General features: G+C 41.7%; 4 protein-coding genes and 1 pseudogene across 5 annotated transcripts; 4 read left to right on the plus strand and 1 right to left on the minus strand.

The window, feature by feature from the left end:
- Positions 1-1,446: 1,446 nt before the first annotated feature.
- LOC141824438 (polyubiquitin) lies at positions 1,447-5,649 on the plus strand. 2 transcript variants are annotated; one of them, XM_074711728.1, is made up of 4 exons: positions 1,447-1,502; positions 1,894-3,028; positions 4,025-4,029; positions 4,547-5,649. In XM_074711728.1, exons 2-4 carry the CDS (start codon positions 1,894-1,896, stop codon positions 5,462-5,464), a joined length of 2,058 nt encoding a protein of 685 aa, XP_074567829.1. In that variant the 5' UTR covers positions 1,447-1,502; the 3' UTR covers positions 5,465-5,649. The 2 variants fall into 2 exon arrangements, with proteins under 2 accessions (XP_074567829.1, XP_074567828.1); XM_074711727.1 differs by lacking the exons at positions 1,447-1,502; positions 1,894-3,028; positions 4,025-4,029 and adding an exon at positions 4,057-4,130.
- A 2,581-nt stretch (positions 5,650-8,230) lies between these two features.
- On the minus strand, positions 8,231-9,494 carry LOC141825098 (U-box domain-containing protein 8-like; annotated as a pseudogene).
- A 540-nt stretch (positions 9,495-10,034) lies between these two features.
- LOC141824981 (pentatricopeptide repeat-containing protein At1g03540) lies at positions 10,035-11,855 on the plus strand. Its single transcript, XM_074712335.1, has one exon. It carries the CDS (start codon positions 10,037-10,039, stop codon positions 11,765-11,767), a length of 1,731 nt encoding a protein of 576 aa, XP_074568436.1. The 5' UTR covers positions 10,035-10,036; the 3' UTR covers positions 11,768-11,855.
- A 2,244-nt stretch (positions 11,856-14,099) lies between these two features.
- Positions 14,100-19,075, plus strand: LOC141825039 (uncharacterized). Its single transcript, XM_074712408.1, has 5 exons — positions 14,100-14,536; positions 14,922-15,633; positions 17,648-18,014; positions 18,384-18,744; positions 18,823-19,075. The coding sequence occupies exons 1-4, from the start codon at positions 14,272-14,274 to the stop codon at positions 18,432-18,434; spliced, it is 1,395 nt and encodes a 464-aa protein (XP_074568509.1). The 5' UTR covers positions 14,100-14,271; the 3' UTR covers positions 18,435-18,744; positions 18,823-19,075.
- Positions 19,076-20,629: 1,554 nt separating this feature from the next.
- LOC141825466 (NAC domain-containing protein 90-like) lies at positions 20,630-21,585 on the plus strand. The gene is made up of 3 exons (XM_074712852.1): positions 20,630-20,786; positions 20,883-21,181; positions 21,276-21,585. The coding sequence occupies exons 1-3, from the start codon at positions 20,630-20,632 to the stop codon at positions 21,567-21,569; spliced, it is 750 nt and encodes a 249-aa protein (XP_074568953.1). The 3' UTR covers positions 21,570-21,585.
- Positions 21,586-22,654: the final 1,069 nt, after the last annotated feature.

The raw sequence follows: 22,654 nt of genomic DNA on the forward strand, positions 1-22,654 counted from the left end.
GGTGGTAGAGCTTTCCATTGCAGAAACCACAAGTGTTCATCATTTGTTCAATTAAACATTAATTGTACTGTTGAGTTAGGAACACTTGGGCAAGTCTATCTCACAGACAAATCTTCCTCGGAGACGACTGAGAGATCATTTGAGCAACATGTTTTCAGCTGCATATCTTCGTTTGTGTGATGAGCATCCACAAACCCTAAAGCCCTAAACCATTACAACCCGATATCAGAAGTAGCCATGAATGCCTTCCTCTCTATATCAACAAGTAATTCTCCATTTTTTCTGCATTCTTAATTTCCTCTCAATTCTTTGTCATGGCTCAACTATATAACCATCCACGCAACAAGCAGTTGTAATTGCATAGAGTTCGTTAGCACAATAAGATTTGTAAGGCTGCGTTTTGTTTCAGAGACAGGGACACAAATACAGAGACAGAAATAGGATTTCTGTCTCCGCCCCCGTTTGATTTTGAGAGACAGAGACAGAAATAGGATTTTTGTCTCCATCTCAGATAGAATTTCTGTCCACTATCAAACTGGGGACACTGAAATGGAGACGGAGACAGAATTTCTACTCATCTCCGCTTCCGGCACCGTCACGCCGCCGTCCGGTCACCGCTGGCCGTCGGGCCGGGCGCGTTGGACACGCAGTTCGCTGGCGCTCCGGTCGGTGCCGGATTCCGACCGGATTGTGGCGGAAATCCGATCGGAATCCAACCAAAAACAGAGCCCTGCGTGCCTCAGCCACTGTCTCTGTATTACCAAAATCAAACACGATACAGAGACCATTGTAAATGCGTCCCTGTCTCTACTGTCTCTGTATTTCTGTATTTCTGTCTCTGTATTTCTGTATTTCTTAAACCAAACGCAGCCTAAGTGACCTCAAATACTTACACTAACAAAGCTTATTGTTGAAAAAACAACAACAACAACAACAATAATAATAATAAAACTCTTTACGGAGTCAGCATCTAAAGTAGATCTTTGTGTAGAAGGTTAATGAGATAATTAATTTTTAAAAAAAATCTTAGAATTTTAAATAGATTGCGATACCAAATCCTTGATGCGATCCTAAAGCAAGATAAAAGCATTATCACAAGCAAAGGCAAAGTTGCCGTCAAACCAACGCACCTTTGAATTATCAAAAAAGCATTCCATTTAAAAGGGTATTGAATCTGGTAACCCAAAAGTGTACCCTCGATCTACAGGCTGTGTAAGCGTGGCCCAACGTGTGTGAAAGGTACATGCGGAGTTGCGAAGTTGCGTACGAAGACACCCCGCGCCGGTCGCTTTTGAGATAAGTCTCCTACGACGTCGGTGTCGACGTGTTAGGCAAGGATCGCAAAAGCCGGGAAGACCAAAATTGGATCAGGGTAACTTCACCGACGGTGTTCGTATCCCATCGAGTTGCTATAAATTGGATCCTTGGGCAGCCCTAGAAATCGCCAATTCTATTCGTTCTCCTTTAATCGGTTGACTGCGAGTCTTTTGATCCGGTTCAAGGTACTTTTCTTATCCTTCTTTTTATTCTTCTGAATCAATTTTTTTTTGATCTCATATATTTTGTGCCGTTTATACGGTAGGAATTCTAAACTTTTGTATATTTCCCAATTTTTATGTTTCACCGATTTGATCTTTCGTTTTGAATCTTTCATAAGGGAAAGTTTCTGGAACATAATTGAATCTTATTTTGGGTGTTCTAGGAGAATACTTTTTCTAGTTTCGATTTTCGTTTTTGTTCTTATTCTATGGTTTGTGGTTAAAGTTGTTGATGATGTTACTGTAAAAAAAATTTATGCAGATTAGGTTTTTCTCGATCTAGATTGGAAATTGGAAATTACAGCTTTAGATTTAATTAATTGCGTGGTATATTCTTCTTTGTTACTTCGATCAGATGCAGATCTTCGTTAAGACCCTCACTGGCAAGACCATCACCCTCGAGGTGGAGTCCTCGGACACGATCGATAACGTAAAGGCGAAGATCCAGGACAAGGAAGGGATCCCTCCCGACCAGCAGAGGCTGATCTTTGCCGGTAAGCAACTCGAGGACGGCCGCACCCTCGCGGATTACAACATCCAAAAGGAGTCGACCCTCCACCTTGTGCTCCGTCTGCGTGGTGGCATGCAGATCTTCGTGAAGACCCTCACCGGCAAGACGATCACGCTCGAGGTCGAATCCTCCGATACGATCGACAACGTCAAAGCAAAGATTCAGGACAAGGAGGGCATTCCTCCGGACCAGCAAAGGTTGATCTTTGCCGGCAAGCAGCTCGAGGATGGCCGCACCTTGGCGGATTACAACATCCAGAAGGAATCCACCCTCCACCTTGTCCTCCGTCTCCGTGGTGGCATGCAGATCTTCGTCAAAACCTTGACCGGCAAGACCATCACCCTCGAGGTGGAGAGCTCCGACACTATTGACAATGTCAAGGCCAAGATCCAGGACAAGGAGGGCATCCCCCCGGATCAGCAAAGGTTGATCTTTGCTGGCAAACAGCTCGAGGACGGCCGCACCTTGGCCGATTACAACATTCAAAAGGAGTCTACCCTCCACCTCGTGCTCCGCCTCCGCGGTGGCATGCAGATTTTTGTGAAGACCCTCACCGGCAAGACGATCACTCTCGAGGTGGAGAGCTCCGACACCATCGACAACGTGAAGGCCAAGATCCAGGACAAGGAGGGCATCCCTCCGGATCAGCAAAGGCTCATCTTCGCCGGCAAGCAGTTGGAGGACGGCCGCACCCTGGCAGACTACAACATCCAGAAGGAGTCCACCCTTCACTTGGTGCTGAGGCTGCGGGGAGGGATGCAGATCTTCGTCAAGACCCTTACTGGCAAAACGATCACCCTCGAGGTCGAGAGCTCGGACACAATCGACAACGTCAAAGCTAAAATCCAGGACAAGGAGGGGATTCCGCCGGATCAGCAGAGGCTTATCTTTGCAGGGAAGCAGCTGGAGGACGGGCGCACCCTGGCGGATTACAACATTCAAAAGGAGTCGACCCTTCACCTGGTCCTCCGCCTCCGTGGTGGCCAGTGAACTCTTCTTCGATCACACCTCCGGCTGGGGCTGTGATCAATGTCTCTGTTCTAGTGATATCGTGCGTTAAGTATCTCTATAATAATCCGGCGACGCCGGTTTCATGTTCAAACTTCAGTGTCATGCAAATTATGCAGTAAAGTATAGTACTGCTTCTTAATCAATTATAATACTATGTTCTATATCATTCGTCTTGTTTATGAATCAAATACTATGTTCTCCTCCTTGTTGAAATCCTCACTCACCAAAGCTCCCGCACTTGCCGTTCAAGCCCTCGTTCAAATTAATAAAAATTACATTTTTATTTTTCATACGCATGGATTTTCTTTTATTCACAATGTTTAAAAGATGGTGTTTATGGTATTATTTTTATTGAATTAGATTTCTCAAGCATTTTATTCGATTGGAGAATGATGACTTTGGCCTTTGAAACTGTCGCCTCTTTTAATATTTCTAAAATTTTCATTTATGAATAAGAATTAAAAATAGGGATTTTGATCCCTAAGACTAAGAAAAGACATTTATTAAATCTTACAAAATTACAATATAAAAAAAGTCACCTAAAATTCTTATCCGAAAGCTCCAATTTAGAATTTTTTTTTTAAAAAAAACACATAAACAAGCGATGCAATCCTTTTTTTTTTAAAAAAAATTTTTTCTTAGATTTAAAACCAATTAAAATTCATTTCTTGGCGAAGCATCCACTAGAAAATTATCCATCTGACCACGACTCGATCTACGACCTAACGGACGAATAGGTCCACGGTTAGTCGTCATGACGGACGTCATCGTGTGTCACGAACGATTTTTTTATTGTTTTGATACCCGTTTATGTCACAAAATTATCATGTAAATTGGGATATTATTATAATTTTGTGGTCTGCCTGACAAAGGCGCGGCAGGTTAGCTAATTTGACACGGCTCGGATATCTTTGGTCCTCTTAGGCGGCGCTGATTTCCAATATGGCCGGCGGTAACCTTACAGGTGGTGTTCATATTCATGCCACCGGTATAAATTCTGTCCATGCCTCTGCATTTGGAACCGTGTACTCATTATTCCAAAGCCTTTCCGTCTCTCCTCTTCGATCAAGGTATGCTTTTGCTCCTGCTCACTTTTTATTGGTTAATTCTTTTCTTTTTTTCATATCTTTTTCCAGAGGAGTTGATTTTGTAGATTTTAATCTCGGATATGTTTCTTTTTTCATTCTTTGTTTTTGCGGATTCATCGATTTGATTTTGAATCACGTTTTGGGGAAGGAGTTTGATATTGGTTTGGAGATTTTATGGTTTTCCTGATTTGCGATAGTTGGAATTCTTTTTCTTAAGATTGTTTATTTGTATCTTCGATCAACTATTAATTTGGATTTTTTAGGATCTTGCTGATTGTAAGGATTTGAGTTCTCTTTTTTTGATAAATTAATTTGTTTTATTTTTCGATCTTGGATTGGATTTAGGAGTTTCCAATTCGTTTGGATGCCTGCTGATTATTCTTTGTTGCCCTAATCAGATGCAGATCTTTGTCAAAACCCTAACTGGCAAGACAATCACTCTGGAGGTTGAATCCTCAGATACCATAGACAACGTCAAAGCCAAGATCCAGGACAAGGAAGGCATTCCTCCGGACCAGCAAAGGTTGATCTTTGCCGGCAAGCAACTCGAGGACGGCCGCACCTTGGCTGATTACAATATTCAGAAGGAATCTACCCTCCACCTTGTCCTCCGTCTTCGTGGTGGCATGCAAATATTCGTCAAAACCTTGACCGGTAAGACCATCACCCTCGAGGTGGAGAGCTCTGACACTATTGACAATGTCAAGGCCAAGATCCAGGACAAGGAAGGCATCCCTCCGGATCAGCAAAGGTTGATCTTTGCCGGCAAACAGCTCGAGGACGGCCGCACTTTGGCCGATTACAACATCCAGAAGGAGTCTACCCTCCACCTCGTGCTCCGTCTCCGCGGTGGCATGCAGATTTTTGTGAAGACCCTCACCGGCAAGACGATCACTCTCGAGGTGGAGAGCTCAGACACCATTGACAACGTGAAGGCCAAGATCCAGGACAAGGAGGGCATCCCTCCGGATCAGCAAAGGCTCATCTTCGCCGGCAAGCAGTTGGAGGACGGTCGCACCCTGGCAGACTATAACATTCAGAAGGAGTCCACCCTTCACTTGGTGCTGAGGCTGAGGGGAGGGATGCAAATTTTTGTGAAAACTCTGACCGGGAAGACCATCACTCTGGAGGTAGAGAGCTCCGACACAATCGATAATGTAAAAGCGAAGATCCAGGATAAAGAGGGGATTCCACCTGATCAGCAGAGGCTCATCTTCGCTGGGAAGCAGCTGGAAGACGGCCGCACCCTGGCAGACTACAACATTCAAAAGGAGTCCACGCTTCACCTGGTCCTTCGCCTCCGTGGTGGTCAGTGAGAAGCTCTGCTTCATTTGCTGTCATGAAGTTTTATTATATTATATAGTCGTCTGAATGCGTCTTTGGTGGCCAAAGTTGATGAAGCTTTGGCTTTTGTAGTTGTCTGATACTCTTACGTTTGGTTCAAACCAGTATCATTACTTGCTTTTTAGTATAATGCAATTCTGCAACTATGTTTACTATTTGTTCTTAAAGTTGGCATCAGGTATCATCAGTTCTTAGAACTGGTGGCAAAAAGTTTCTCAGTAAACAACTACTGCTTAGAGTGAAGTTGGAATTCATATTCTGAAGGATTGAGAAAATGTAAACATTCCAGCAGAGTTTAATTTCCTTAGGCGATCCCCAGTAGCGCCGCTTTTGGCAAGACGCTCACTTCCAGCGAGATCAATTAAGTTGAGTACCCCTTCAATCTGCTGTGTTCTTCTGTTCTGTTCTGTTCTCTGAAGTAAATGTTATATTAACATATCTATCCATGAGAACTATGTACTAGTTTGGAAGCATACACGAGGAGTTTAACGCCGACAATCTCTTTAAAGTACAGATAAAGTGTTTTTTTTTGAAGATTTCTCATTTATTTGGGTCTTACCAACAGACCAAAATAAAAGATCGAGTTGGCTTCAAAGTTAAGCTTAAAATGCGCTTAGGTATACTCTTCTCATGCAATGAAATTTCATGTACAAGAATTTTTTAAGCAAATAAACTATAAAAGCAAATTCGAGTTGGCTTTTGAGTGAACTTTTCCCTTCAATATCTTAGGATTTTCAGTATGGCACTCTTCTCCTTCGCTAATCTTGAGATTGTTTCAGTTGGCCTCATTTTAAAGAATACTATTGTAATGTTGCAAACTAGCATCGTATTTTTGTAATATATTAGTTTCTTGAAACATTTTAAACTAGAAATTAGATCAAGAAAGTCTGTGTGAAATATGAACCACTTTATGATTGTTTAATCTCACCAAATAGAAATATACCTACCTGATCAATAACACATTTATTCTCTTGTGTTAGATCTGTGTGGAAAGAGCTTCTCGAGATGTCTGAATTTCAACCCTTGGTTTCCTTTCAGTTTCATAAGGCTTAACAGCAGTATCCAGAAATGTAATTAAATTGTAAACACTCAAGTTCAGTCAGCTAATTAATTAACCTGATAATCTTCATTACTCTTACCAATCTATCAGTTTTCTCCTTTTTGAAGTAATCCTGCAACTTAGAATGCAAAATTTGAAGCTCCTTCCTTAAAAGCCGACTCCATTTGGTCAATTTTAACCCTTATATCAGTTTAATTTCTAGAAAAAAGATGAGATCATCTACTCTAATGCATGACAGACAAATAATAATTCATTTCCATGTAGATAATACTTATCTCTCTGTGCCTTTTTTCTCTTCAAAATCCAACTCATTCAGAAGGCTAATTTACTGTGTTTGTAGTGGATACAATGTGAGTGGCTAATTTACTGTGTTTCAATTGCTGATAATTTCCTTGAATTTGTTTCTAAATTTAATTGGTCGAAGAGCGTGTATCAACATAGTAGTGTTAACATATACACATAGAGCATGCTGCAATCAGTGGTGGGATTTGTATCATCTGATACCTAGAAGCATCAGACTAATAGACTACTATTCTTTTGAACTAGAAAATTATTTTGATCTACTTTAGCAACCAATGGGATATTGTAACTGTTATTTGCATCTATCTTTTAGGATGGATGAGGAACCTATCAATCCAAAACAGTACCTTGAAGAAACTTACAAGCCTAAGTGTGTACAACCTTTAGGTGCCTATCAGGTACTCAAAAGTGCACATAAGCATGTTTCATTCCTGGAATTCCTCTGGAAATTGCTAATCTTCTAACATATACCTTGGAGTTCAGTCAAGTTTCTGTCTTTGCCCACTTAGCCAAATTCTTACAGTATTCAATATAATTAAGACAAAATCAGTCTGGTGTGTTTTAATTGCAAAGCTAAGGTGATACATCATTTGCTACTATTATGATGCTGCTGTTGCTAACTCAAACAAATGAATCAAGTAAATAAAGATTATGCTGTCTCAACAACTGAAGAAAGATAGCTATAGAAGAAGTCAGATAGTGAATCAGGAAAAATAATTTTTTTAGGGACCTAGTAATTTTGGGTTGAGAGTATCTAGATGTTCTATTACAAAATGACATACAAGAAGATAAAATTACTTGGCTAATAGTCCTATAATGGTGTTGTTTGCCTTGAAAAAACTAATAATGTTATCTTTAGGTTGAATATACATTAGTGCTTGCATGATTGCACTATCAAGTTCTCCTCTCTTGTATATTGTGTCTATTTTTTTACATTTCCAGCATCAATTGTGAGAAAGATATAAAACCATTTGACCTGTTCCTTAAGATTGATGAATCATTGAGTGGAAAATAACTATCACAGAGAATCCCAAATGACTAGATAGTGGAAGATAACCATTTGATCTGTTCCTCTCTTTTATGCTGCATTTGGCTCGTTTAAATTTCAAGTATTTAGACATTTGATAACAATGACTGCTCGTTTGCAAGTTGTTGAAGAATGTTCATCAGGCACCAATTATAGTTTGTATTCAATTGCCAATTGTGATTTTTTTTAAAAAATTTTATTTATATTTCTGCACAAGACATAAAAAGTTCCACATTTGCTCAAGAAGTTAGCATATACGTAAGATACTAAGCATTAGATATTAGAACATTCATTTCCTTTCATGACTAAGTTTTCTACCAACTACTACAAGTAGGATTCAGCTCTCAGGGCGATATAACAATCAAAGATCGAACTTCATAGGAATTTACGATCTGTGTGTCTTCCTTTTCTGCCATTCACTCCATCATGTGTCTTCCTTTTATAGTAAGTGTTGCTGGAAATCCAAAGACATGATGGGATCAAGCAAGCAGCTTTACCGACCTCTGTTTGGCGTCATGCAAGGAGAAGAGAGAATTTCCAGTCTCAGAACCAATTCCGTCGCGTTTCTCCCAATCTTTGGATTCGTGTCGCCGGCTAAAACAGAGCAGAGGCCCGAAACCCCTTCTTCGATGGCTTCCAAAGCCATTTCTTGGCAATCGGAGCAAACCAGGTTAAGGACCGACAGGGCGTGCTCCACGCCGCGGGGTCTCCCAGTTCTAACGACGTCGGTCAGTGCCCTAACGAATCCAATCGTCTTCCTCATCTCGTCCTTCCCCTCTCGGCACTTGGCGAGGAGTGCCAGGACCTGCACGGCTCTCTCCGACCCCTCGCTGGCGAAATGGATGAGCGGCGCCACGGTTCCAGCACGAACAGCTCGGGGTCTGTTCCCGGCGAACTTGCACAGCTCGAAGAGCGCCGTGGCTGCCTCCCTCCGCTGCCGGCTATCGTGGCCGCGGAGTAGCGTCGCCAGGCGGGGGATCGCGGCGTGGTGGGCGCCGATGGTGGCCTTGTTGACGTCGACGACGGCGAGGCTGGTGAGGAGCGTGGCGGCGAGTGCGGCTGCAGGGCCGGCGCGGAGGGCGGAGACGACGGGGTCGAGGGCGCCCTCCGCGAGGAGTCCGAGGCGGGCGTCGTCCCCGTCCAGGGATACATGAATCAGCGCGCGGAGCGCGAGGTCCTGCAGATCGGGGCGGTCGCTGCGGTCGCATGGCGGAGGAGGACAGAGGCAACGCCGGAGTCGGCGACGAGCCGGCGAAACCCGGCTCCGCCTCCGTCCTGGGCGAGGCGGAGGACGGCGGCGAGGGTGGCGGCGTCGGAAGGGAAGGAGAAACGAGCTAGGAGGAGGGAGTCGAGGTAGTGGCCGGAGGCGAAGGCGGCCGGGAGGCGGTGAGGGAGGAAGGAGGAGATGAGGCTGCGGAGAGCGTGGTTGGGGATAAGGGATGGGGAAGCGGGAAGTGGAAGGTTGGTAACCGGACAGGTGCGGTTACCGGCGTCGAGCCACCGCTGGATGGAGGCGCGGTCGAAAGTGTGGCCAGAGGTTAAAATGACCGGATCAGTCATCACCTCCAGCGAGATCGGGCACCGGAAGTCATCCGGTAACTTCACCTCCATCTTCCTCATAAACTCCTCTGTTTCTCCACCGGAAACCCACCCGAGTAATAAAACGAACACGAGGGCGTTAACAAATAAACAAATAAATTAAATTAAATTAAATTAAATACAATAATAATTTGATATTCACTTGGCATATGTTTATAAATCCGTAAATCTAGGGGCGCAAATGATAAATTGTATGATACGCTTTTTATACGATACGCGCTTTGCCAACTGGCTTGATGGTGAGAGATGAATGGTCTTCGGATCCACTGTTCAGCGATATGCACCAGTTGTGTACTATAATCCATTCGCAAGCTTCCACGTTGCGGCGAGTAGGTCAGCAGATGAAATGATGTTAGCTGTAAGCGCGTGGTACGATGAACTGTATGCCATCGTTTTCGAAGCTGTTCGTCAGATTTGAATCCCCTCGATCGATTCCCTCGTAGACAGGCAACGCAACGGCAGAAAAAGTTAAAACGTGATTTAAAAATAGGTACCTTTTGATGATTATATAAAATGGAAGTGGCTTTTAGAAAATTACGAATTTGTGTCGTCATGTAGATGAGGCAGTTCTTCACGCCCCGCCACAGCGCCGCCCGCCTTAAGGCCGCCGCAGACGCCGGTTCCCTCTCCCATGGCCTCCAGCTCCACGCCGATCTCATCAAGTCCGGCCTCGACTCCAACCGCTTAGTCGGCGACAGCCTCCTCTCCCTCTACTTCAAGCTCTGCCCCGACGTTTCTGCCACCCGCCGCGTGTTCGACAGTTTGCTCGTGAAGGACGTTGTCTCCTGGACCTCGATGGTCTCCGGTTACTCCCGCGCCGGTCTTCCTCTAGATTCCCTTCGGATGTTCGTCAAAATGTCGACTTTCGGCGGCGTCGAGCCTAACGATTTCACCCTTTCTGCCGCAGTCAAGGCAAGTTCCGACCTTGACGACGTCAGGCACGGTAGGTGCCTCCACGCCATGGTCTTTCCCCGCGGTTTCGAGACGAACCATGTGATCGCGAGCGCTCTTGTTTACATGTATGGCAGGAGCTATGCAATCGAAGACGCACGACGAGTGTTCGACGAATTGGTCGAGCCAGACTCCGTCTGTTGGACCTCGATCGTCTCGGTGTTGACATGGAATGATGAGTTCGCCGAAGCATTGAGATTCTTCCGCTTAATGATGAGTAACTCACTCAGAGTTCTTCCAGATGAGTTCACTTTCGGCACAATCATGAAGGCGTTGGGCAATTTAGGTCTACAGAAACAGGGCAAGGAAGTCCACGCCAAGATTCTGACAAGCGGTCTCACGGGCAATGTGGTGGTCGAGAGCAGCACACTCGACATGTATGCCAAATGCGGGCTAATTGGGGACGCACGCAAGGTGTTCAATCAAATGCCGAAGAGAAACGCAGTGTCCTGGTGCGCCTTGCTTGGAGGCTACTGCGAAGCCAAGAACTACGAAGCTGTTCTCAGTCTCTTCCGGGTGATGGATAAGAAAGACGACGAGCAGTACAGCTATGGCACAGTACTTCGTGCTTGTGCTGGCCTTACAGCCGTGAGACATGGTAAGGAGGTTCACTGCAGGTATCTAAGGATCAGCCGTTGGAGATATGCCATTGTGGAATCCGCATTGATTGATCTTTATGCAAAATGCGGCCTTGTGGACTATGCCTACCATCTTTTTACTGAGATCTCTGCCAGAAACTTGATCACATGGAACACGATGATCTCTGGCTTTGCGCAAAATGGAAGAGGCGGTCAGGCCATCGAGCTGTTCGAAGAAATGTTGAAGCAAGGGATACGGCCAGATTATATCAGTTTTGTCGGGTTGCTCTTTGCTTGCAGCCACTCAGGTTTGGTGGATGAAGGCAGGATGCACTTCAGATCAATGAGCCGAGACTACAACATTGTGCCAGGGACTGAGCATTACACTTGCATGGTTGATCTCTTGAGCCGAGTTGGGCTACTCGAAGAAGCTGAAGAGTTGATAAACGGCTCGAAGTGCAGAGGTGAATTGTCCTTGCGGGCGACGCTTCTAGGTGCCTGTGCCACCCACGCGAGGGTTGATGTGGCAGAGCGCGTGGCAAGGAGGATGATGGAATTGGAGCCGGAGCAGCATCTGAGCTATGTTCTTCTCGCCAATGTGTACAAAACGGTTGGTCGATGGAATGAGGCTTTGCAAATAAGGAAGATGATGAGAAAAAGGGGTGTGAGAAAAGCTCCTGGTAGAAGCTGGACTGAGGCCAACCCCATAACTTGCAGGGATCCTGAAGAACCTGTTCCACATGCTGTAAATATTTCATAGCGACATTGTTTGTTTTCTGACAAATTCTTTTGTTAAAGCTCAAAATATATATATGTGGAACACTGTTTCTTTGAAATGCCTTAATCAAACTGCCTTTGGTGATATTAGCTCACAAATTTTCTATGAGATAAGTGGATAGCATGGGTATATTATGCTAGCAAATCTAGCAAAGCAAAGATAAAAAGTTGAATTTCATGATACAGCAATGGAGGGCTGAAGCTTTTATCCAGAAATAGTAAGATAAAATATCTAACTTTATCAAAAAAAAAAACAAAGAGTGATTTAGGTTCCAAAAGTTATCACAAATAAAGACAATTATAAATTTAAAATGCATTATATATAGTAAAGGGTTATTCAATAGAAATGAAGCATTAGCTTTACTTTACCTGTGAAGCTCACTGACTTGACAACTAAGACCAACAAAGGAAGATGAAATGGTGTTTAATTCTATTTGCAAAAGAAAATTAGTTTCACCATCAAGCATATAATCTGACTGGTGCGAACCCAATAGAATATCCTGAAATCAGTGAGAAAAGTTAGCACAACCAGACAAAACATAGTGTAATGGTTGAGGTCAGAGACACACTTCTGTTTTGTTTATTTCCAGCATCACTGAGTGAATATCAAGGCGTCTACTTGTAAATGCATCTGCCTGCTTGGTTCTGCATTAACAAAAGAAAGTGTAACAAAATAAGTCAGTGTTTGTCAAGTAAACCACTTTGGCCGACAAGGTTGGTAAGTGTCTAGGATAAACATACAATTGTGAAGAAAATTCTTAAGAAAGCTTGTTAGATGCTAAAATTAATCATCTGTAAAGACATGCAAATTCCCTTCTTTGATGGTCCAAATAAAATATAATGCAATTCCATCCTCCAATTATAGTGCACTACAGATTATTGTATTTCCTGAATGGAAAAGGCCAAAGGGAGAAACTACCTGCCATTGTTGTTTGATTTCCAATCCAAAAAAAATAAAGAGAACCACTCATGTAGTTATAAGAAATAATACTAGTAACAATAACATATTAGATGCTATCAGCTACTTTTGGTGAAAGCTTGACTGCTTGTGTATGAGTAGTAGAGGGAAAACCTGGATAAAGCATCCTGCAAGAACTTTCCATCCAAGCTCACACGGTCAACAAGCTCATTGAAGATGGGAGCTAACTCGCATGCTTGCCTCCAATACCTTTTTGGAAATGGCATTGATAATAAAGAAATGGGAGCATGAACTAGACCAACACCGGGGATGATTCCTGATTTCTGCATGTAAATCAATCCAATAATGTCTTTAAATGTTATCAAATCATTGATTGGCAGTAGAAAGTACAAAAGCATCAAAGTGGAGCAAAACTGAACAAGGAGGAAGGAGCAGGAATGGTGATAGGTTCACAAAATAATATTGACATTTTGAAATTAAAGAATAGTTAGATAACCAGATATCAAAATTAATGGAAAATATGTAGCAGAAAAAAATGAATTCTATCATGCGAAAGACAGAAGAAAAAAAAACAATGAAATTTTGAAGTAGTAATCAGAAACGGGACCTGGACGGGTCTATCCCCGACAACAAGCCCATGGAGCGAGCTCCAAACAAGGGCGTGGTGCACTATCTTCTCCACCAAGTCGGGAGCAACGACGCGAGCGATTGGCGCAGCGCGAGTCTCATCCTCCACCTCCTCTCCCCGATTGGTGAGCCCCGGCGGCTCCGTAGCTCGTCCAGATGCGCAGGAATGGAATTGAAGACGTACGCAAACCCCTACTAAAACCACGTCCCATCAACACCGCAGCTTTCCCGCAACCCGCACATTTACGAAACAAAAATTCCACCATTTTTGATCGCTGGCAAAGGGGCTAAGTTACTTACCCTAACAAGACAGAATAGCAGGAAGATTCAAACCTCGTTTTGGGAAGTCGAAATGGAGACAGCGAGGAACGGCGAAGGCAAAATTCGATCTCGATTACAGATCTTATCCGCGTTGAACGATTCAGTGTCCCAAAACGCGACAGTTAAAGAGTTCATCAAACAAGGACGAACAGGGTGAATATTGAATTTTTGAAACCTTCCAAGAATAAAAAAATATTGTTTAAATTGTTTTGTCAATATGAATAATAAAATATAAAATATAAAATTATATGATTTTAGAATTAATTTTTATTTATATAATTATGAGTATTTACTCTTCGGGGTGTAAATGTGAAATCAAAGAAATTGTGTACTGATGCGAAAGAGCTCTCGGAATTATTTTCCATCCTTTGACCACCGAATTGTACCGACGCTATAAAAGTCGCCGGCCATGAGTTTTTCATGGATATTTTTCCTCTGCCTTTGGATTCGTTCCCTAATTCTCTTTCTTCCTCCTCGGCGCTCCCTTTCCCTATCCCAAACCCTAGCCTTCGATCCTCGGCCTGCTTCCTCTCCGTCCATGGAGTTCGCCGCGATTTGTATTAGGGTTTGTCTTCATCTTTGCATGCGCTAGCGAGCGGCTCTGCCCTCTTTGCCTTGCCATGGAGGGCTCCGTGGACGACCCCAGCGCCCCGGACTCGTGGGAGATGGCGGATCTTGACGGCAGCATGAGCCGGCTCCTTCTCTCCACCAAGAAGAGCTCAGCCTCGTCGAGTCCGCCGCCTGACTCCGTGGAGGAAGAGGCAGCACCGCCACTTGCCTCGTTTGATTCTTCCGATCAAGTTCGAGGCATCCCAGTGGACGCGGTGAGCCAGGTGGATCAGTTCCTTCGAGAGGCTTTGGAGAAGCCCCGGGAGCGACTGGCGAGTAAGTTTTATCTTCTTCGATGCTGGCGGGTGTCAATGGCTCTTGAATTGAGATTTCGAGCAGATATCTTTAGGCTATAATATTTTGCTTACAATTTGATCAGTTTTTGTTGTTAACTTTCTAAAAGATTGTTTCATGTTTGACTAGTTCTGCTGTTGGGTGGCTGTGAATTACTTGGAAGGTTTAGACTTGGTATTTGGACTTGGAATTGTAGAGTAGTGGTCTCTCAATCAACCATTAGATAGCACTGAGTAATTAATTTGTTATGTTTCTGTTGTTTTCATGGAATGGAAGTGTTTCAGTTGCTTACTTTTGTATATTTAGTTTATTTTCTTTTTTGTTGCATTCTATCATGCATCTAATTTAGAATCCAATATCTTGTCAGTTTTGAGGATGGAACAAGATGTTGAGAAGTTCATCCGTGATCCTACTCAACATCAACTGGAATTTCAGGAACTCCCAAATTCTTACCTAAGATTAGCAGCACACCGTGTTGCTCAACATTATTACCTTCAATCTATTGCCATACCTGACAATAGCATGCCAGATGGATCTGGTTCTGGAATTTTGCTTTGTAAATCTTCTATGAACTGTAGGCTACCTCCAGTTCGTCTTGCTGATATTCCTGTCAATCTACCGCAAGAAGATAATGGTGTCCTGCTTAAAGTTGCAATCAAGCAAAGGCCTAAGCAGCATTCACAAAATATAAGAAATGCAAATACCCAGTCATCTAGAACTAATTACCAAAAAAGTGTTGAAGAAAGAAAAGAAGAGTATAACCGAGCACGTGCCCGGATATTCAATAGCAATGAGAGCATTAGTACAGTTTCTGGTCAAGAAGACAAAATAAAGTTCCCTGATACTATTAAAGACAGCTTTCTATCTGCAAGACCAGACAAAAAATTTGTGATTGAAGGATCTGGAAATTATCACGGAAGGAGTTCCAGTGATTCCGCTTCAAGTAGCAGCAGAGTAAGCAGAACTAAGATAGAGAAAGATCCAGTTGTTAGTAGGCCAAAGGTGAACAATAAAGTTGCTATATTCCGTGATCGTGATGTGGATAGTAAGGATCCTGACTATGATAGAAGCTATGACAGGTACAATTATTTTGTTTTTTGGTAAACAATCTGCTCATTAACATTAAACATTTATGCTTTACACATCCATGTTACAGACATGGATTGGAACCTACTGTGCCTCCTCTTTGTACGTAGACCGAGATAGAATTAATATTAGATGAGGTGAGGCTAGTGTAGGTTAAGGCACTTTGAGCTGTTAGTGTCAATTGTAACCTTGGTTAAGTAAATTTTACCATCATTAATATTCTTTTTGGAAATTATTCATGTATTTTCATTGCCATCATAAAACCATCACCTGTTGCTTTGGTGCAAGAAAAAACATGCCTTTTTTGATATATTTTTTTAAAATTTGACTGTATTTTCATGGCCATATCTTTGGCATCATGCCTACCCTTCATTTGTGCCTTTTCTGTACATCTTAGGTGGTCCTTTTTTCTATTGAAATATACTTTTCAAGTAAACAGTGTTTTTGCTAACAACTTAATTCATCAAAACAGGAAAGAAAAAAGCTGCAAGAATTATTTTATATTTGCATTAAAGAAAATTAATTCAATTTTGCCACTTAGTTGTGAATTTCTATGATTTCTCATCAAAATCATGTATATCTTGGCTTTGCCACTCAACTCCATGAGTGTGATTACCACTTTACCTGTAAGCTTAATCATGATTTAAAGCTTCACTTCTTGAAGCTTCTTGGTAGAATGCATTTCTATTTTTACTAGGAGAGAAGGGAGTGTGAAGATATTTTAGTCTAAAGTTAAGAAAAAAAAAAAGATATGCCTTTTTTTATCTAATTTCCACCATAGTTTTTCAACTCTGATCTTAATCTGCTCATTTGGTTCGAAATTAATCAAGGCAAATACTCTCTCTTTTTTTTTTTTTTTTTTTTTTTTGAGAAATTGGATACTAGTGATTGGTGCAAAATCAACTGAATTGGGCCAAAATGGAACAAGATAAACCTCACAAGTGACAAAGTAAACGTGGATCTATGGGAGATTAGAGGATTCTGATTGTTTTATCAAAAATATTTAGAAGGTATCTGAAAAGGGATAAAAGAGAGGAGATCTAGAAGCTGGCATGAAAGACAGTTGCTTGCTGTAGAGAGCGTCACCAAGAAGCACCATACCAGCAAAAGGTGTTAGTGTACATGTGTTAGTATATACAAAGGATCAGAAAGGAAGTGTGGCAGTGAGAAGAATTAGAACTGAATGAGGAATAGTTGGTCTTCTTATAACCTTAATTTATTAATATTATTTACTAATTAATGTCATCAAATATAATGTACATGTATGTAAGCTACATTTTTATTTTTTGTAATGTATAAAAAGTAAAGCTATTAAAATAGATGAAATATTAATATATCAAACACAATTGTTCCTGAACAAATGTATTATTAATTGCAGCATAAGATTATTTTAATCACATGATGTCATTTAAGATTCATTGGTAATCTGAAATTATTATTACTATAACCTCATATCAATATCTGATATTATTTAATTGATAACTAATAATATGACAGTGAATATGTTATATACTGCGTTAAAAAATGATTTTTGCAAATTTTATAGATATTTCTACTTAATACTGATTATCTAAAATAATTATTTAAGATTCACTGTTAATTTTCAATCATTGTTTTGAAAATTGGTCTTGTTATGGATATTTAAGTTTTTCATAATTATTTATCTTTGGTTGAAAATGATAATTACATTGTATGTTATTAACTAGTAGGCACGTATATACTATTATCTGACGTATTAAAGAAATCTATTGTGCTTTGTTCTTCTTATTTCCCTTTTTTTTTTTTTTTTCTATTTTCTATGTGGCGATCCTATCAATATAGGTTTAAGCTGATACCAGAGATTTTTGGCCTAGCTGATCGTGATTTAGACTTTATTTGTCTGTGGTTCAACCTGATTTCTGCTGAAAGAAAATTGAGGAATTTGGTTGAATTAAATTTCTTTATTTTACTTTGTTCCAAATTACAATAGAAGTTACATAGAACTTCTTCTTATATGTCATTTTTCAGGTGCATGCAAAGGTTTGATCCTGGTTTTGGATTCAATGGACCTTACACTATTCAGCCACTGTATTCCCCTGCTGTTAACTACAATACAGAATTCCCACAGCTTGGATCTGGTCACGTAGTGCAAACTCCTCTGGACCATCAACGTGGGCCCATCCCTTCACATCTACTTGGACCCCGATTATCACCTGCTGTCCCTAGTGTGGTAAAGTATGGTCCTCCTGAAGGCATGATGCCGCCATACAGTTCGAACCCTGCCCGAGCTCACTCTACTGCACCGCTCTACATGAACTCGTCTCAATATTCTGTGCCTACACATCCCGGAATGTCTTTCCCTCATCCTAATGGACCCATTCAAACTTTCACACAGGTACTCTTTGACTTGCCCTTTTCTTCCTTTCATCTTTACTTATTTAGCTTATAACAGATCTTTCATGGTATCTAAGGCTACAAAAAACATATCTTGATCAGTATACTTTTAAATTGATTGCTGAATTTGTTAATTTAACGGCCAAAATTTGATGGTGCAATGGTAGTTTGTACAATGGGTTAATTGTTCATCATACTTTTAAGATCTTTGAGGTTCAAAATGTTTCTGCCGTTTACCTTGCATGACATTTACATGAAACCAGTTGCTGTATTTATGTGGAGCTAAGTGTTAGCATTTTGTAGATTCTACTTTTTAAAATTCCATTTATTTCTGAATTTCTATAAAATATTGCTAGTTTTTTTCTTGCAGGCTCATCTGCAGCAACCTGACTCAAGGTTTGGATTGGCCCGGCCCCGTTAAGGGGCCAGGGCATGCCTGTGCCTGCCAGCACAATTTCTGAGCTTCATAACACAATGACACAAGCTGGCAGGAGTATCACAGGCAAATGGAACCGAGGAGGTGGCTGAGTGACAATTGAATTGAACCCAATGACTCTAGCTCCTAGCTTCCTCGGATTTTCTATGTTCCCTGCACATCTGATGCAGTTGTTACCAGCATTTTGTTTCCAGTGCTCTGGATCGTCATGCAAGCTGGCTACTGAAGATCCGTTTTGCTGTTACTGCAACATGAGAAGAAGCTTACAAGTTGCAGCCAGAATGCAGTTTATTTGGTTAGGACTAGACGCTTCACTAGAACAGTTCATTCCCCCTTCTCAAAGCTAATAACTTGTTCATATTTTTCACTGCAGGAACACACATGTCCTGACGCCTCTCGATCCTATAACGATGGGGACAAACATTGGTGGAAGAAACACCTTTATATAGTTCCTCAAGTCGATGCAAATGAAAACCTTTCATCAAGAGATGTGTTTTCTTGTTAAGCTTTTATGAGCTTACTTGGATTTACTGGTTTGTGATGTAATGAAGTGAATAAGCACATCATACTGATGTTTTTACACTCAATGGAATACAACTTAGCTGCCTAATGAACATTTTAGTTAATGCTAGGGGGTCTTTGTAGTTTGATGGTGAATGTGTTGTTCATTGTGTCCTTTTTCATCTATTGCAAGTATGATTAAATTCAGGGAAATGAAATATGATAATGTTGCACAAGTAATATAATAATTCAGGGAAATGAAACATTGATCATGTGAAAGTTCAGAACCACACGTTTCGCATCATGTGAAAGTTCAGAACCACAGTAACATACCACACAGGCAAGAACAACGAAGCATTGCTCATGTTCCTTCCATCCTTATTTTTCATGTGGAAGATCCTTTCAATTCTTAAAAAACAAAGACATATCATTTAGATGCATATGGCCAAGAAGAAGGTACCTTTTGTAACAATATCTAAGTATGTGATTTTTTTTTGTATAGATCAAGATTCTGAAACATAAAATTATGTATTTAAATCTTGCATTTGGGGGCTTCAAGGCAGGTTCGATCTGAGGCCAAGAATTAGAGATCCTAATTAAATACGTTTACCATTAGATCATTAGAAGGTGACGAATCAAAAGTTCATATTTTTTGTCTTCTGTTACAGAGAAGAACTGGGGTTGGTCAGACAGGAGTAGGAGTAGGAAGTTTTAAATGAATTAATAAATTTAACATTGGTCTTAGTAATAATTTATTTATATTCATTTAATATATATCAAGTCAATTAAATAAATAAATTTGAATTTAGTTAAATTAAATAAATAAATTTGATTTATTTCGTTAAAAAATTCAATCTATTTCGACGATTCGATTATTACCTTTTGTTCACTCTGACTGGCACGGCAGCTGACAGCTGTAGAATGCATACTGTGCATTGCCGCGTTCATGTCCCATGCATCTCGTGGCATTCAATTGATGACGAGAGCGGGAATTTGAAGGAGAAAGGAAGGACGTGTGGAAGCGATCAACGCCTTGTTGTTCTCTGTTGCGTTATTGTTTCTTCTGCACTTCATCTTGACGCAGTCCATCTTTTTTGTTTCTCTCTCATATCTCGGTACCCGTCTGTTCTCTTATCTTCTCTGTCTTGTCTTGTCCTTTTACTCGATGCACACGTCCACGCTCTCTTCCAGTCAAGTTGTCTTCCGTAACACCAGCACTGAGGTCCAATCTCATCGAACGTGGACGTCTACAACCACCGCTAACGCACCATGAGTCCATGACCACCACTCCCTCTCTCCTTCAATTCCTTTTCCAAATTATACAGCAGCCGAATTGAGATGACTAGTAGTTGCAGTGCACTTCGATTGAATCTTATTTTGGATTCTATTAAAAAAATTGCAGATCAACTAGAAAATCCATTGAATAATAATAATAATATTAATAATATTATTATTATTATTTAATTGAGTAAACAAGATTTGCAACGTCATCTTGACCCATTCCTAGCCATCACCACACCCATCTTCATCTCCTCAAGTTAATTTCCACAAGCTCCACCATGCACAGTGGCCATGACTTCCACGTCGTTGACGCTCCTTTTCCATGTCCAAATCTCTCCTATATACACCTGCCCTGCCCACATTACGGCCACCTCTGAAACAGCTGACTGATTGCCAGGATGAGCTCTATCCTTCCCCTGGGCTACCGCTTCTACCCGACCGAGGAAGAGCTGATCGGCTTCTTCCTCCAAAACAAGCTCGAAAACCGCCGGCGAGACATGGAGCTGGTCATCCCCGTCGTCGATGTCTACTGCTTCGATCCTTGGCAGCTCCCTGGTAAGGCAGCCGCAGCCTGCGGATCGAGAATGCTATTGGCTGATGGTTTCTGGCTAGGGTTGATCATAGTTAATTCTATTTTTAATTTGGGTACAGCGATGGCGGGGGAGGCGTGCAGAGGGGACGGGGTCCAGTGGATCTTCTTCTGCCCGAGGCATCAGCGGGAGGCGCAGGGCGGGCGGCCCACCCGCACGACGCCGTCGGGGTACTGGAAGGCCACCGGCTCGCCGAGCCTCGTGTTCTCGTCGGCCAACCGGGCGCTAGGCATAAAGAGGACCATGGTGTTCTACCGGGGCAGGGCGCCCACCGGCACTAAGACCGAGTGGAAGATGAACGAGTACCGAGCCCTCGAACAACCTTCTTCGTCCGACAACGCCGGCGCCGTGCCGCCTAGGGTAATCATAAATCTTCCATTCCATCAGCTTGATCTGCAATCAAATTTGACAACGACCCAGCTAAGTTATCGATTGTCTACTCTGTTTCATATAGCTTCGCAGCGAGTTCAGTGTGTGCCGGGTGTACACCCAATCGGGCTGCATAAGGGCGTTTGATCGCCGTCCGGCGGCTGCGCCGGGAGCCGAGGAGGTGGCGGTGGCCGTCACCGCCCCTAGGGCGTCTACAGCAGTCTTCTCTCACGACAGCTCTATCTCATCCGACGGCGTCCCCCGTGAAGGCTCGCAGCATTGTTTCGGCCTAGGACATCGCGCCGGCGCCGCCGAGAACGACGTCGACGCCACCGATTGCTTCATGTCATGTTTCTGGAGTGGGTCCGAAGAAATCTGACAATAATTCTATCGATTACTTTTCCTACTTACTTATTGACGAATTGATGAATAAACAATTAATCTTGACGAAATTAATTTGTTGGAATAAAAAATTTAGAGCGCGTGGACTATCAGATTCTATGCGTTTTGTGTGTCTGTGGAAAAGAGGTTATATATGGACAAGCACTGTGTTGCGTTGACCTCGGTTTGTTGTTAGATTGACTAACTGTGGAAAGATTCTGTGCGGGTTGTTGTCATTACAGCTCAAGTCCAGCTACCATTCTTCGTTTAAGTTACTTAATTTAACGATAATCAATTAATTAGTTAACTAATATAAAGTATCGTTGTCGTTTAATATAATGTTAACGCGGTTTAATCTTGACCAGCACTCCAAGTCAACGGATCTATCAGCTCTTATCGAGTGTACTTGAGCACGGCCGGTCAACGCGTGTGGCTGCTCACAAAAATGCCACGTAAGAAAAATAGGATTTAAACCAGATATTGTACGTAAATATTATGCCATTTTTGGGAAGTTTACAAGTAGATATTATAATCATATTATTCAATAAAAAGGTCTGCGCTTGCCTAACTCTATCAAGTGCCAGCGGGTTTCAAATTATTTTGTTGACGATTATATGAATAAAAGTCCACGTGTGCCTAAAAATAGTTTGACCAACCCTTTTTTTTAAAATAAATTGTAAATTACTACTGCCGTTGCTTAAGTTAACGGGAAGACCAAGACTAATTAAATTAATATGAACAAAAGTATTAATTGCTGTGATAATTTTGATGCATTACAAGTGAGTTTTGAACTAGTCTTGAAAAGCAATCGGTGGTGCATTTTCGTCATAAATTTATGATGGAAATCTAGACCGTTTAATTTTAAAATAGAAGATTAAATCCCGTCACAAGTAGCTTTATTTTTTCTTTAAAGGGCGCATTAATCATTTTCCAAAGAACGCATGGTATTTTGATTTTGATGAAAAGACGTATCTAACTTTTAAAATACCATTTTCTAACTTAATTATTTCATAAAAAAAATTATATAAAAAAAAACATTCATGATATTAAAAAAATTTATGTTATTAAACTCATCGTAATCTC

This window comes from Curcuma longa, chromosome 3, assembly GCF_044706935.1.
Source record: "Curcuma longa cultivar G26 ecotype Majalengka, Jawa Barat chromosome 3, ITB_CL_G26_1.1, whole genome shotgun sequence".
In the NCBI taxonomy this organism is placed as follows: Eukaryota; Viridiplantae; Streptophyta; class Magnoliopsida; order Zingiberales; family Zingiberaceae; genus Curcuma; species Curcuma longa.

Excerpts from the sequence above, each read along its gene's own strand:
- LOC141825039 (XM_074712408.1), top strand. The coding sequence starts at position 14,272 with ATGGAGGGCTCCGTGGACGACCCCAGCGCCCCGGACTCGTGGGAGATG. Across the intron at positions 14,537-14,921 it reads GCCCCGGGAGCGACTGGCGA|TTTTGAGGATGGAACAAGAT; the intron begins GTAAGTTTTATC and ends ATATCTTGTCAG. Across the intron at positions 18,015-18,383 it reads CCATTCAAACTTTCACACAG|GCTCATCTGCAGCAACCTGA; the intron begins GTACTCTTTGAC and ends TTTTTCTTGCAG.
- LOC141824981 (XM_074712335.1), top strand. The coding sequence starts at position 10,037 with ATGAGGCAGTTCTTCACGCCCCGCCACAGCGCCGCCCGCCTTAAGGCC.
- LOC141824438 (XM_074711728.1), top strand. The coding sequence starts at position 1,894 with ATGCAGATCTTCGTTAAGACCCTCACTGGCAAGACCATCACCCTCGAG.
- LOC141825466 (XM_074712852.1), top strand. The coding sequence starts at position 20,630 with ATGAGCTCTATCCTTCCCCTGGGCTACCGCTTCTACCCGACCGAGGAA. Across the intron at positions 20,787-20,882 it reads CGATCCTTGGCAGCTCCCTG|CGATGGCGGGGGAGGCGTGC; the intron begins GTAAGGCAGCCG and ends ATTTGGGTACAG. Across the intron at positions 21,182-21,275 it reads CCGGCGCCGTGCCGCCTAGG|CTTCGCAGCGAGTTCAGTGT; the intron begins GTAATCATAAAT and ends TGTTTCATATAG.